We start from the raw sequence: 15,698 nt of genomic DNA, 5'->3' as shown, positions 1-15,698 counted from the left end.
TCCAGGAGGCAAAGTCTGAACATTCCTACTGGCTCAGGTGAGTTAGGCGAATGAAAAACTATCTTCCCCTGGTTTGTGGCTCGCCCTGGGGCTTAGGTGTCTGGATGCCTGATGTGGACCTGCAGTGCGTATGCTCAGAGATAGAAATATAGCCACCTAGGGAAGTGTTACTGTAAAAATTTACTTAGGCTTGAATAGAGACTGGGAATGGATGAGTCATTACACAAAGTAAAACTATTTCCCCATGTTATTTCTCCCCCCCCGCCCCACCCCACCCCCCACTGTTCCTCAGATATTCTCGTTAACTGCTGGAAATAGCCTACCTTGCTTGTCACCATGAAAGATTTTCCTCCTTCCCCCCCCCCCCCCCCCGCTGCTGGTGATGGCTTATCTTAAGTGATCACTCTCCTTACAGTGTGTATGATAAACCCATTGTTTCATGTTCTCTGTGTGTCTATATCAATCTCCCCTCTGTTTTTTTCCAACAAATGCATCCGATGAAGTGAGCTGTAGCTCACGAAAGCTTATGCTCAAATAAATTTGTTAGTCTCTATGGTGCCACAAGTACTCCTTTTCTTTTTGCGAATACAGACTAACATGGCTGCTACTCTGAAAGCTGTAAAAATGTAAAAGCTGAGTTAGTTTAGGTGCCTATGGGGTTTGGTGGCTGCTGCGTGTGAGGTTTGTGAATCCCAGGGGAGCCTGATTCTGGGACTTAGACAACTACTGCCACTTTAGATGCCTAAGTCCTTTTGTGAATCTAGTCCTTAATGACTTATGAAATCAAAGGGAAAACACTCTACTATAATTAGTGAATACATGGACGATGTAGCACATTTAATATGTACCTTGATTTTTTTTTCCACTTTAAACTAAGTGTCTTAATACTGCATAAACTTCTATTTCATTAGAAACAGAAAAGCTGCAGTGACTGTATGACACTTGGTTGCTAGTTTACTGATCCAGTGACATAATTTAAGTGTTTATTTTTAATAAAATGTTGTATGTCTTCTGGTTTTAAAGCCAGTCTTCAGGATGTGAGCAAATAAGTGCCATCTTTGGCTCTGAATCCAAATAATAAGTCAAAGGGGGCAGAGGTGGACAAAAGAACTTCCATGTTTTGCATCTAAGTCCCTGTAGGGTAGGTTGTATAGGGCTGTGTTTGAACATGATACTTCCTAAACCAAAACCTCTGACTTCAGGTATGGATAGTGCAAAAACAAATGCTTTGGAGGTATGACTGTAGCGGAATGAGTCAAGGAATTCCACATTCGTGTTAAATATATTTTGTCGTCCTGGGTGAATCCTGATTTGTGACATTAAAGTTCAGATTTTATTTTGAAAATCATGGAATTAGTGCTCTAGAATAATCTGACTTTATAGTATTTTAAATTAAACAGAAATGATGTAGCTTGCATCCAAGTCTTGTATACAGCTGCACAGGCCCTGACCCTTCCACACTGGAGAGAAACTTTACAGGAGGCCCTCAGGTTATGCACAAAGCCCTCTCTGGGGTTTCATGTTTGCTTTTAGAGTTCTTATGCTACCAAAGAAACATAAAGCAACAAAACACATGAGAGTCTCTGGCCCTATGCCCATAGTGCGGCTTAAATTTCTTCACCACCAAAATAAACGATCTATTAAACACACATAGTATAACCAGTGCAGCTCTTCTTCTTCTGGAGCTCCCTCTCCTGGCTGTAGAAAGCAGCCCTTTTCCCTCTCCGGGAAGTAGCCCAGCCTGTTTTTAAGTTTCTTAACCTAACTAGTCTCAGCTGCATCTGATCCTTTCCAGCTGGGAGTGCCTCCCTGAGATGCTCCAAGAGCTCTGCTAGAATTTAGTTTAAAAAAAAATACAGTCCCCAAATCCATGCCACTGTCTGCATCAGTGGGACCTCCCTTTACACTAATGGTGCTGCTGGGATAGGTATGTTGTGGCTGCAATGCGCAAAAAGACACACAGTTTATAGACCCTGTGACAAATACTACATTTGGATTGTGTCTATAGCCTCTTATGAGAGTTTTAGTTAGATAAATAATGTACATTTTCCTAGGGTGTAAAGGAATATCTAATTAAAACCCTAGAAATAATATGCTTGATTTTGGTTCTCTTGATTCTATGGCTGATGTGTAACTTGTAGTAATTACTATTGCAGATCAGAAATGTAAGAAAAGGAACCTTTGGTCTCATGAAGATTTTTGCCGTGACCACTGTTGCCAACAGCTTGAAACAAAGGAGAGAGAATGCCAGGATCTAAAAAGAAAGCTGGAGAAAGCCTGCAGGCACCTCCAGCTTGCAGTAAGGGAACACAAAGCTAAAGTAGAGCAAATCCAAGGTGAGTATCTCTGCTCACCTACATAGAATTCTGAATGGTTTCATTTCGTGCTGGTTGTATGAATCTGTCCTTCATCTTTTGAGCTGTAGAGTGCAGCTGCTGTAATGATGCATATCTAAATAACTCTCAGCCCTAATAAATTCACTTTCTAATAGTAATCCTTCATCACAGCACTTTCTTCTGAACCTTTATATCCTGGGGACAAGCAGAGATCAGCATTTCAGTGCATTCTGTGGTCTCTGAATGGAACTGTTCTAGGAAAATTAACTGACAACGGATGTTCTTCAGGCAGTTGTCCACATGGATCCCACTATAGGCGTATATGCCCTGTGTGCACGAGCCCATAATCTTTTAGCAGCAGTGTCCACTGCGGCTGCATGTGTGCTCTGCAGGGTATAAACAGCTGAGCCGTCCCAACTGTCACACAGTTCCTTCTCACAGCCTGTGGTAGCGAGTCAGACCCCACTATTTTCCTCCTTTGCTGTAGTCCTTAGATTGTTTTAGAGTTAATAGCTTAGTTTTAGTCTTAGTGTAGTTTTAATAAGCTTTAAAGAGCCAGTGACTTAAATAATAATAAAGAAAGGGGTGGGGAAATCCACACCATTTTTTCACTTTCTTTTTAGAAGCTAACCTTGCTACCGATTTCAGAGTAGCAGCCGTGTTAGTCTGTATTTGCAAAAAGAAAAGGAGTACTTGTGGCACCTTAGAGACTAACAAATTTATTAGAGCATAAGCTTTCGTGAGCTACAGCTCACTTCATCGGATGCATTTGGTGGAAAGGAGTAGGTCCCAATGGCAGAGGACCGGCTTTAGAATCTTCCCTGCTTTAGAAACAGTTATGCCTGCCCAAGATGCACATACAATGTCTGCTTTGTTTAGGGGAGTTGCTTGCCCCTAGCAAGTGTGCCAGTCAGAACTCTTTCTAAGTGAACACAAACAGCTCATGATACTCAAGGTAGGAAGGAGCAAAAATCTCTCAATGGAGCTTGGATCAGTTGCCTTCTCTAAAAGTCATCACCCCCTGGCTTACCTAAACCCGCTCCTTTGAAAATTGCATTGCCACATGAAACTTCAAAGACTATAGGATCATGTTTTTCTGCTGTGCACTTTGTCCTCTATCTTTGGTGATAGATATTGTTTCCTTAGCACCATTGGCATCGGTGCCATATACTTCAGGTTCATTTGGTACCTCATCCTGATAAGACTCCTGCTGAGACTCCTCCACTTGTACCGTCAGTCACGATACCATCGATATTGCTATTGCTTGCTGTGTCCTCCAAAGCTACTTTCACATCTCCTGCAGATGCTACCATCACTCTGGAACTGGAGTCCCCTTTGCTATACGTGTCTCTTCATCTCTGGTATCTAAGTCTCTGTTGGTTCTAGAGCTCAGGGTGCCAAAGATGGACCAATGAGAGATGCTCTAATGGAATAAAACTGTGAAATGAAGATGAAACCCAAAGATAGTAGTCCATTGTGGCAGCTTCTAGATCAGATGCTCAGCTTGACATCCGTGTTGTACAGTTTTGATTTAGGCAGAACTTCTATACCCTCCTTTATACCCTTGTAAGGAATTTGAGGTTGTACAAGGTGCATGCACATCCCCCATGGACGCTGCTAGCTAAAAGATCCGGGCTTATGGCCACACTTACAGTGGAATCCCTATGGACAAGAGCATCTCTAAACTCCAGTTGCTGTAAGATAAGTAAACTCTTTTTCAACATGCTTCACTTGACCCTTCCTTCCCACCTGGTGTCACAGTTGTCGCCTTAAACACCTTTTTATAGAAAAGCATGCTAGATGTTTGTCACTATAAATGTTTATACTCAGTCCTGTCTACCCCAGTAAGACAACCACTTCCATCACTTACTGCAAGAGGCATGCCCTCTCACTGCAGACCTTACTCACAGAGCCAGTGATTCCTGTGCATATAGCTTGTGCCATCGCAGACTTTATGGGCCTGGCCCACTGAAATATTTAACTGCACAAGCCAATGTGCACTGATTGAGTCGGAGGTCAAGATTAGGATCTGTGGACCACCAATACATTCAGTGTGCAAACTCTGACAGTGTTTAAATGACTTTGAGTATACCGTCAGATTAGACATACATAGCGAATCTCCTCTTCCTTTGGAATGTCAGCTGGTGGTTGTTAAAAATACCGTGATGCATGTGTGAAGTGTAAAATATGTGAAATGTTCTCCTTCTCCCATCCCAAAGAAGTCTCACTGTACTGCACTATAAATAGCCTTTCTTCCTCCCCAGCGTTTCCCTTCTAACATCCCTGCGCTTCTGCCTGTAGCTAAGAATAAAAAATTACTTACAAAAATCTATCTAAACCACCACTGAGTCTGTCAAACTGCTTTTGTATTCAAACAACCTGTGGTCTAGTTAGTTTCTAACGATGATGTCATTTTGATGGCATGACATGGCATGTTGTAGCTGCCTTTGAAACACTGACCTCTTATCACAGAGGCAGTAATTTTACATAACCTATGAAGATGTTTAAATGGATTAAAAACATACAGATCAATTATCTGTCTTGGTTTTTGTAGAAAATGAGAGAGTTCTAGAGGCTCTAATGGAAGAAAACTGTGAGATGAAGATGAAACTCAATGATCTGAAAACGTGCAATGCACCACCCAGGTATTTTTAAAAAACCTGAACAAACTGGCTTCCATAGAAGTCATCCTACCTGTCTTGTAGTTATAAAGTACTGCATGTTTTGTGTGCTTTCAGGTCATTGTCAGAGGGGGCTATTTCAAAACCTTGTACCTCCTGTGATGGTGTAAAAGGCTTGGAAGAAATGCGCTCACAGTATATTAAAGCTGTGGGCAAAATTAAGGGTAAGTGCTAATGAGAGTAAGTTCACATACACAAATGCAAATCACACTCTCCTCATCAGCCAGTTCATGCAAGAATCCAAACCAGTGTCAGATTTCTGACCGTCTGCTGAGGAGTGAAATTTGCTGCCTAGTGAAATATTTCATTGGAGTTATTTGCTTCTTTTCACCTTTCCCTTCCTAAATAACACGTACGTGTGTGTGTGTGTGTGTGTGTGTATTGTATGTGTGTATTGCATGTGTGTGTGTATGTATGTAATGTGTATATAATACAATATGAAAGACATCTGTGTTCTCTTCTTGCACTCAAGTGTCTTTTAAGATCACCCTCTCATACCTCACATTGTGTGCTCTCCTGGTAGATATTAGTTTCCTTAATTCAACTTCTTGCATTCTCTCATCATTTAATTCTTTAAAAACTCATTGCAACAAGTATGGGCCTGATTCTGTCAGCCTTACTTACTTTGTAGTACATGATTGCATGGCAATGAGGCTACTCTTCTTGTACAATACTACTCAGCGTGAGGGAAGCTGGCAGAATCTAGCCTCGTACAAATTGTTTTAAGCTGTTGTTGTCATAAATAGCAAGCGCTACTTTGTGTCATTGAATAACTGGGCTCTATTGTTTCTTCTGCACTATAACTTTCAGCAGATGACAACCTTCCCCACCAAAGAATTTGTCCTCGGGGACATTTCATTGTCCCTTGTTTTATATCACCATATTCCAGGCCCTGTGTTTTAACCACGCTCTTTTTGGCTGAAGAGGACTAGATCAAATGCCATTCCTTATTTGACTTTAGGGGTTAGTGTTGAGTGCCATGCTGCCATTGTGAGACTTCTACCCTCAATCTCCCTATCCCTTGGCCAGGCTGTCTCAAATCCTTTTTTCCTTTTGAGACTCCATACTAATGAAATTTCATTTATGTAGGTGATATGCTTCGTTATATCCATGAAAGCAAAGAGAGGGCAGCTGAAATGATTAAAGCAGAGGTTTTAAGGGAACGTCAAGAGACTGCCCGGAAAATGCGCAAATACTACTTGATTTGTCTTCAGCAACTTCTCATTGATGATGGGAAACACGAAGGGTGAGTCCCAAACGAATACATTCGAAATTATTGTATAGCACATATACTTGAAGAAAATGGACATATACAAGAATATTAAAAAGTAGTATATTAAGCCCCCAGTCAGTTGCCCATTGTTTGTTTGTTCTGAGGTTGTGCTGGTCTGCAAACCCAGCTCAGTCTGCTTTAAACTCCATCAAATACATACTTTGGTGTGGGTCCCTCAATCCAACTGGCATCCTCTTCAGTGAACTTTGTGACTGAGACTAGCTGAGCAGCCTTTCTTAATACCTTCTCAACAAGTACCCTTGATTCTCCAGAAAGTTTCTGTCAAGTAAACAGGTGAACAGGCAAACCTCATATTGTGACTTCACAGCAATTGTGCAGCTTTACAAAAATTAAATCAGGCTTTAAATGTGACCTGTAAAAGGATGGGAAATGAGCTTGTACCTTTTCTTTCTTGCTTGAAGTATTAAAAGGTTGTGGAATGTTTAAACAAAAACCAAAAATAGAAATTTTGTTTAATTTTTCCCCCCTCTGGCTTTTCTGGAAGACTTGTCTGAGGGGGTCACAGATTCGGTTACTTTTCTCAGGTTTAATTGAAGGGACAGGGTAATTTGAAATTCTAACACATTTTTTTTTTCCTCTGGAGTGTTTGTGTGGCAAGTGAGGTAAATAGGAATTGAGAAATACCAAGTGACTGACAGTCTGAATTAAAAAACACCTCCCATCTTCATCAGGTTTCATTTCCTTTAAACTCTTGATGCCATAATCCTACCAATTCATAGTCTCCCAGGGTAAACTAGTGCTGGATTTCTATTGTTAAAAGAAGAAAAAGCGCCAAAGTTTTATAACATTTTGCAGTAATGGGGGTTCAGGGGTCAACATTTCAGTCCTTTACAGAACATGGATTCAAAATGGGCATGTACTCATTTTTTTTTTTCCTCCCTTTTTATAGGTGTTTTTTAATAAATGGCCAATTAGTTAAAGGGGAAAGGGTATAAAATTTTGTACTACAAGAGCTGTCAGTGAGACTGGCAAAACGGCCTAGGAAAAGCTAGTTAGCTTCAAAAACTTACTGATTTTAAATATTCTGGGGTTCTCAACAGGGCTGAAAAGAAAATAATGAATGCTGCTAGCAAGCTTGCTACAATGGCAAAAGTGCTTGAAACACCTGTTCGGAGCACACCGCAGAACAAAAATGCCCACTCAAGTAAGTTGGAGTGACAAGTTGGTTCCCTTCCTTCCCCCTCTTATAGGTTTAATCCATTTAGTAGTGAAAATGCAGGTGGACAGTGGGAGGAAATATTTTTTTTTTTGCTTTGCTTTGCTTTGCTTTGCTTTGCCATCATTTGCATAGACGGTAACTTAAAAATGTGAACCACTTGATTTAACAGCACTAGTATTGACAACTCTCTTTATATAAACTGACTTTTCCAACATTAATGCTTCCTTAAATTAATCTTTTTTTTTTTTCTCCCCCCTTCTTCTCTTAGCCCTGCCACTAAATTCTGAACTGCCAACTGGAGTTGAGCAATCAAAAAGAAATCACATTCATCAAACTAGGCTAGCCCATATGGAAAGCAAATCATGTGGTGAAAGTATTGCCAAAAAAGCCAGCGATCAAGTTGTTCAGAAACGTGTACCTTATAACTTAAGACAGCAGCTTGATGCAGTAGAGGCTGAAACACAGTTTGGGCTTTATGAAAGAGTGACTTCAAATATCCAAAGTAGCGGGAGCACTTCTAAACAGCCAGCTGATAATTCAAGAGACACTATGTTAGAATTTTGTCCTGCTGAAGATGGAGGAAGGCATAGAAATGGCTATGTCTCAAATACAGACCAAGGTCTGACAAATACTGCTAGCACTACAGCACTTCAAAAGGCATCCTCCTGTGTTCCTCAGGTGAAGTTTGGAAACACGCATACACCCAGCTCTATAAATAGCTTTTCCGACTCTGGGCCAGCTCATGTAATGTTTGAAAACCAGATTCAAAGACCAGTCTTAAACAAGTTTAACTGTAACCAGCCAAATATGTATGGGGAGGCAACATCTGAGAGAACTCAGGGGTTTGATATTCAAGAAACTCCAGTAAGGGAAGATGGAAGCTCTGCTGACTGGAGTTCAGTTAGTGGGAGTCTACATTTGGATAGTGGTGATATGCCCTTCTTGTATCCTGTGCAAAAAGCAAGTTCCAATGCAGAAGCACAACATATGGCCTGTGAACAGTTTCCTATGACCAACTTGTTTCCTAATGCAGATGAAAATGTTGGTACATTTTGTAGGCAACTTACCAGCAAAGCCAAGATTCTTGGTGCAAAAAGTGAAGCCATACTTTACAGTAATGAGCAACTGAACGTAAACCCAGGACACAATTCATACAGGAATGCTGAGAAATCAAATTCGGATGTCTCTCAACAACGCAATGCAACCCCATATTCGAATATAGGAAAAGGCTATAACCAACATTCAAGGAAACTGATACTGGATGCCAAATCTTTTCAGCAAGATAGTGGCTTTGATAGCCCACTTTCTAACTTGAATTAACATCAATAATTCTTCAAACATTAGTTTAGAAGAAACTAATGTATTTCAATGCAAACTTGGGGCATGCGAAAAACCTATTATTCTAGAAAATTGTGGGTTTTATCCATTTTGTGCTCTCTCAATGTTATGTGACTTGAGACTGTTACATGAAAAAACAATCATATAAAATTACTTGAAATATCAGTGTAGGCTTTTGTTTACTGTGGTTATGTGGCTTTACAGTTATGTACAGTATTTTATATAAGTGTGTGTATTTTTTGTTTAAACAATCTATTTTTGTACTTTGATTAGTTTGCAGTGCAATGTTGCATTTTTATTTATATATAAATAAAACTACTTTCAATTGTGGTCCCTTTTACAATCAGTATAAAAGTTTAGTATGCATTAGAGATGTTTTTCAGAATCTGTTTGAAATGGTCAGGCATTTCATCCCTGTAAGCGCCAGTGTATATGTAAGTTATAACCATAAACAATTACATATGTTTTTATAAAATGATTATCAGTCTTTTATACTCCAAGCTTGTGCCTTCTCTTTGAACATATGTACAATGAAAGCTGGTTCACTTCTGACCTGAGAAAAAAGATCTTAGCTTTGCTTTCAGTAAAGCAGGGTAACTTCATTTCAGAGCTATTCCTAAATAGCATTGACTATCCTCTTAATTCAAACTAAAGACTTGGTAATATTTCTCATGGTGCTTTAATAACTTCCGTTAAAGACTTGCTTGTGTTTCTCTGAAACACTATCTTTAGCTCATTCTGTCTCTAACCTATTTTTTTTACTTTTGGGTTGCCTTTGCTTTTGTTTCTAGGGATATTTATATGAAAACATTGATCTTGCTGTTTGCTTCATCTGCTCCTGCTGTTTTTCTCACACAAAGTCCAAAGTTGTTGTGACAATACAACATCCATTATGACTAATAGTACAGTTATAACCCAAGGATTCACTTGAAGAGTGGCATAAACAGCAGCCAACAGATGAACATCTAAGTAACAATCATTTTTCTGTATAAATGTCCGCAATAATTAGAGAAAAGAACTATAGAAGCAAATCACTCTCCAGCGAATCAGTTTTCTATGAGGTGTTTGCTCTTCAAAGTTTTTGAGTTACAAGCTCACTAGGAGTATTTTTATCTTTCATATTTGCTTATTCTAAGGTGGAAAAAGGACGATGGCACAACATACAGCTATGGTTATGTTTTTTGAGTCTTCAGGGTTAAAACTTGAACTCACAAAGTTTTATGAGCCATATAGTCTACTTTTAAAAGAAGGATAGGGCAGGGTTAAATAAAAACTTCAAAGGAAAAATGTATTTCATTTGCTCTACAAAAATGTCTTAATTGGCTACTTTAACTTTCATGCTAGTTGGCTTGGCAGATATGCATTACATCTCCCTGATTTGAAATTGGGTCAAGGGCTCTAATATGAGAATTCTGAAATTCTTGGTGGTCCTTTCATGTTATCCATAAACCCAATCCTGCTTCCTCTGTAGGCAAGGTTTTGCCATTATCTTCAATGGGAGCAAGATCAGGCCACAAGAGACCTCTTGTGCCTAAACCAGCATGAACAGTGGCTAAGCTCAAAGGCCAGATTCCCAGCTTTTATCTGAAGAAATAACTGTGCCGTCTGTACAGGGGAAAGTTTTATCAGTTATATCTCTATAACCTCCCATCTGAACACTTATTCCAGTATGAGTGATTTTGGTTTAACTCTTTCACAATAAGCGGAGCTGAGAAAAGCACACTTATACTAGAATAAGAGTTCCCACACAGACTTTGTAATGGACTAACTGTGCCTGTTTGAATTCAATACCAAAACACCTTTTTCATGTAGACAATCCTGTGTCTATAAAAGTTAGTATGCAGCTGTTCTGCAAAACAAGCAATTGAACACACAAACTGGGCATCTGCCTGATTTGTGGTGCAAAACAGCTAATTTCGTCTTCCCCATTATTGATCAAAAAGTTCCAAAGTGTAAGCATTGTTTAAAAGATTGGTCTCTGATGGTTCAAGTGGATTTCTCATGATTTTTTTCCAAAAGTAATAAGCTTAACAAGCAAATCCAGACTTTTTCTAAATCTTAAATTTTCCAGTAGTCTTATTCTGATGCAAAAAAGCTTTTTAAATGCTCTTTCAAAACTTCTAACTTCCTATGACATACTGCATTACCTTTTATTAATATAGCTACCATTCTTAGATATATAATATACAACTTGCATTTTAGTTTTGTTGTAGTTTTTAAAAATTGCCTTAGGCAGTTGTTTGAAGGCCAATGAATCCAGTTCAAACTGAAGTAATAAACATCCAAATCAAGTTCAAGTCTGAACAGCTGATAAAATTCAGTCACATATTGGATTAAAAGAAGAGCGACACTGAGCAGACACAACCTTCCTGCAACAATTGCTTTCAAGCAAGCTATGGTGGGCTAAAGCAGATTGATAGTGTTGAGGAAACCAGGTAAACTCTGTTTAACAAACTGAAGCACCTTTTGTCTTGGGTTTGGGAAGGATTTCCTCTTATGCACTGCCTTTCTCCACTACCTAGTAAAGGCTTTTTTATGTAGGTAGGAGGTAAGATACAAGTCCTCTCTCACAGCTTGACAAAATAAGGATAATTAAATCTGAGATCCATTGACCAACTTCTCCTGTTTTTATAATTTAATGTCCCATAAAGCATCGCAGCAGTAGACATAAGCTACTAATCCATAGCAACTATAAAAATCTTCACGCACAGTAATATTGTATGTGTAACTGGAAAACTAGCTAAAGTGTTCCCCCGCTCAGTGTTTAATGGTATATTAGCCTCCCTAATGAGATTTCACTGCAGAAGACTGAAGGGAAGAGGCACCAAACAAGCAGCAACAAGAGTTTCCTGATGAGTAAGGATTTGAGCCCCTGTGAGGGCCAGGACAACAACAAATCTAAGCCCCCTTGTGAATAGCAATTCTTAGGCCCTTGCTCCTCTAATATCAAGAGGGAAGAATGAAGCAATAACTGACTAAAACAGTAGCAGCTCCTGGAACTAAACTCTGAGTGATGGGGAAGGTTAGTGTTGCAATTTGTGGTTGGATTTGTACAGTTGCATGAAGGCTTGTAATGCAGCCACTAAAAGAGAGTGTCGCAAAATAAGTTTACCATGTGTCTTCTCCCACTTGGTTATATACTGCTGAAATAACATTTGTCTTAATCAATAACTCATCATTTACTATTATGTGAATCTGTTCCTTCTGCTGTGCTCTGTAGAGACTTTGCCAGCAGCTCCTTATTCAGACTGCTACTTAGTTTAACACTTTGTTTCTGCCACAGCAGCCAATAGTTCTCTGCTTGTTCTGTTACTGTTTCAATTCAATTCTATTTAACTTCATATGTATTCAAAAAGATTCATGGCTGAAACCCCTCAACCAAATAGCAGACTGCAGCGGTACACTCATGCTATGCTACAAAATCCTTTTAATTTCTAGTTGCTTTATTGTTTTTTATAATGTCTGCAGGACCTATGTTCTAGGAAATATCCTCATCCATGTAACAAACTGACCAGCCTTAAGTACCTAATTGTCTATACAGATAAGTGGGCTGCATGTAGAATTGTTAAGTGCAACGTTCTTAGGATGGTCCATAAATGTCTTTAATTCAAGACCTTGCAAAGAAAAGCTTGTAAGTGAAATATATAAACTTGGTGGGATCTCACACCCACATTTACATAATTTGTTTAGAAGCTTTCTCGGCATGTTTTCTAGGAACAATGGGTGGTGGTTACATATATCATTTAGTTCGCCTCTTCTTTGTCACTTGTCCTTAAAGTCTGCTGTGAGAGCCACTCTGACTTTGTGAGCTTTCTTTTGTTGTTGAAGCTTATTCCACTAACGTTTGCATCCTTATTTCCCTTTGTTCAGTAGAGGTTATTCAGACTTCCCAATGAAATGTATTTTGAGTAGTTCTTTTGCTATTTCATACACTATCTTCTGCTCTGAAGTGAGGCCTGATTCATCACTGTGCCATCTGCCTCATCTCTGCGGGTGTAGGTGAGTTACAGTAGAAATTGCAGTAACCTGAAAGTGACACGGAACACCAGCAATACTGGTGACCGTAGTGAGACTTAACTCAGTGCTTTCCACCCAATAATGCTCCTTGCATGCAGAGCCCTTTTTTAGCTTCATTGTTAATGAATCCTCCCCACCCTCAGTACTTGGGTGGATGTTATCCTGTTGTGTATTCAGACAGTGAGGCAGAGAGCCACAAGTACAATGATCAGCGTGAGAGCCTGGGTTATAGCAGAGAGCTTTTTGTCGGCTCATGGTAGCCCCACTCGGCGTGCTTCCCTCTAAATCTTATCAACACTTGAAGAAATTAAAGGAACGCACCTCTTTTGGCAAATGTTTTGGCTAAATGCCAACTTCAGTGTTATGGCTTTGTCCAGATGACGAATGTTCCCTGTCAGCCTTGCAACATAGTAAGAGGGGACCGCAAAATTGTAATTATCTAATCAACTCCACTTTTGATTGTGAAGCAAATGTAATTCAGTAACACTCTGGTTTTACTATAGCTATTAATTAACTTGTGCAATTGCAATTTGTACAGCAAAGTTGAGTTTGAGATGAAGTAGTTGCATTTTTATGTTACTTTACTCCCCTCTAGTGGTTTTCTATAGGATGGATTGCATGAAACAATTTATCGCAATGGATTTAAGATGGTGAGTTAAGGCATTGTAAAGAACAAGAGTCTGCAATTAATTTTTGTTCCCCTCTGTACTTCATTTCTTTCTATTGGGTGAAATGCATTCACATAGTTTCTTGGAGTTTTCTTCCCTGTAGAACAGCCATCTGCCTAAAAACTGCTATTGCCATATGTGATGTTTTAACCATAGCTGCTAATCAAAGGTGAGTGTATGCATGTATTTAAAAAGCCAAAATCTGCAGATAAATTCCAGAGATATAAGTTTTTGTGCTACATATTACACATAGTGCATCATTAATGTTAACAGCCCTATGGCTCAAATAGCACAGCCAAAAGCTGGTGAAACTTAATTTAATAGAGGCGCCTAGTCTTACACTAAACATGGTCCCCTTCAGCAGGCAAAGAAAGACGAGAGCTTCTGTGAGAATATTGAAGATGTCTAGGTCTGCAGTTATTTTTATACCTCACCTGGAGTGGTTCCTTCCTAAATCACTGATGATATAACATGCAGTAAAGAATTGTATATCACAGGCCTAATAAACTGTGGTGGTATGAACAAATCTTTGGCCCAGTTTTCCTTTCATGCCTGAGGCTGTAAGCCATGATTACAGAATGGGCTTTTTTTTGGTGTTGAGGGGAGAGGTGTAATGACAGAATTGAAATCTTTGATGGCACCATTTCCCATTGGAAAATTTAGTTCCTTTGAAATTGAAATGCATCATGAAACTGTAGATTTTTTTTTTCTTTCTGAAATTTCATTTTGGAGAGCAAAAAGGGTGAATAAAGTTCTGATTGTCAATATGTCCTGTTTTGACACTTTTGGAACCATATTTCCATGTCTCTCTTGAAATGACTTGAAAACTTAAAAAAAATTTGTCTTATGAAAATTCGGTCCAAATATTGTTTTAATTTTGCAATCTGAAACTAAATTTTGAGGTTTTGTGCATTGGAATGAAAACAAATTTAGAAATATTTAAATCCTTCACAAAATGGAATTTTTATCCTCTGCACAACCATAGATAAATGTTCTGTGGCCATTATACCTGCACACAGTAGATTACCCAATATTAAATCTCCAAAATTCTCTAGATTATTCCCTGTAGGTCTTTAATAGACACTTCCAATACACATGAGCCACTGTTGTTTTGACTCCCCTACGTCACTGCATGTGTGTGAATAGGACTTGCACCAATTTAGCAGATAATTAAACAGTTTAACGTGTCAGTGTCAAGTCAACTAACAATTATAGTAGAACCTCAGAGTTATGAACACCAGAATTATGAACTGACTGGTCAATCACACACAGAAGCAAAAGTACGCAATCAGGAAGCAGCAGAAACAAAAACAAAAAAGCAAATGCAGTGTAGTACTGCGTTAAACGCAAACTACTAAAAAAAGGGAAAAAATTTTACAAAGTTTTGTCAAAGAAGTTGTTTCTGTGCTTGTTTAATTTAAATTAAGATGGTTAAAAGCAGTATTTTTCTACGGCATAGTAAAGTTTCAAAGCTGTATTATGTTAATGTTCAGTTGTAAAGAACAGCCATAACGTTTTGGTCAGAGTTACGAACAACCTCCATTCCTGAGCTATTCGTAACTTGGAGGTTCTACTGTACCTTGTGCAACAGTTTCAAAACACCCATGTAGAATGATTATTTCTTGTATGAAGTATCTTTAATATAACTATGCATATATGAAACCTCTCAGACATGCCTTGCAGAGTAAGAAGAAAATTTTCTTTAAACGAAACAGATGAATTAAAATAACCATTTTATTCTCTTCAGAAGAAATTGTTTCCAGAATCTTACAAGCTGCATGGTTGTCTTATTGTGTCCATAGATTGTATATGTACTCCTCTTGTCCTGGTTTTATTACTATATCTGATCCCCTGGTCTTGGTTCGCAGGCATGTCAGGATATGAATTCTGTTTTTCTTTTAAAGGTGACCTGTAAAGGGGGGGAGGGGGATGGAAATGGGCTTGTGCCTTTATACAAACAAACTCATTGTGTTTGTTTAAAATGCTGGTGTTGTATGCCCTGGTGACTGGGTTACATTTGAGATTAACATCACAAGACACTTGAGAACAAAACAGTTGAGAAGGGAAGGAACGTCTAATCAAAGAGATGCAAATGCGCTGGGTTTTGGTAATGCCAGTTTTACTCCAATGCCTAATAACCACTTTACCAAAAGGACATCTTTGCTAATGATTCAACACTCCTGCCCCTGTAATTGAGGTGTGAAA

The 15,698-nt window shown here is 38.9% G+C and overlaps 1 protein-coding gene across 10 annotated transcripts in view; it reads left to right on the top strand.

Moving 5' to 3' along the window:
* Window positions 1–9,138, top strand: part of CEP152 (centrosomal protein 152) — a 50,776-nt gene extending 41,638 nt beyond the window's left edge. For 9 of the 10 annotated variants that reach the window (XM_038420156.2, XM_038420159.2, XM_038420162.2 and 6 more), the window contains 6 exons: window positions 2,157–2,336; window positions 4,891–4,981; window positions 5,075–5,181; window positions 6,107–6,263; window positions 7,352–7,455; window positions 7,739–9,138. In XM_038420156.2, the coding sequence (XP_038276084.1) occupies window positions 2,157–2,336; window positions 4,891–4,981; window positions 5,075–5,181; window positions 6,107–6,263; window positions 7,352–7,455; window positions 7,739–8,790 (1,691 nt within the window). In that variant the 3' untranslated portion in view covers window positions 8,791–9,138. The remainder of the gene's footprint in view (window positions 1–2,156; window positions 2,337–4,890; window positions 4,982–5,074; window positions 5,182–6,106; window positions 6,264–7,351; window positions 7,456–7,738) is intronic. The other variant, XM_043494021.1, reaches the window with a different exon arrangement.
* Window positions 9,139–15,698: the final 6,560 nt, after the last annotated feature.

Source organism: Dermochelys coriacea, chromosome 10 (assembly GCF_009764565.3).
Source record: "Dermochelys coriacea isolate rDerCor1 chromosome 10, rDerCor1.pri.v4, whole genome shotgun sequence".
Classification (NCBI taxonomy): domain Eukaryota; kingdom Metazoa; phylum Chordata; order Testudines; family Dermochelyidae; genus Dermochelys; species Dermochelys coriacea.
The sequence above is the reverse complement of the archived record's forward strand: the minus strand, read 5'-3'. Positions and strand labels throughout refer to the sequence as shown.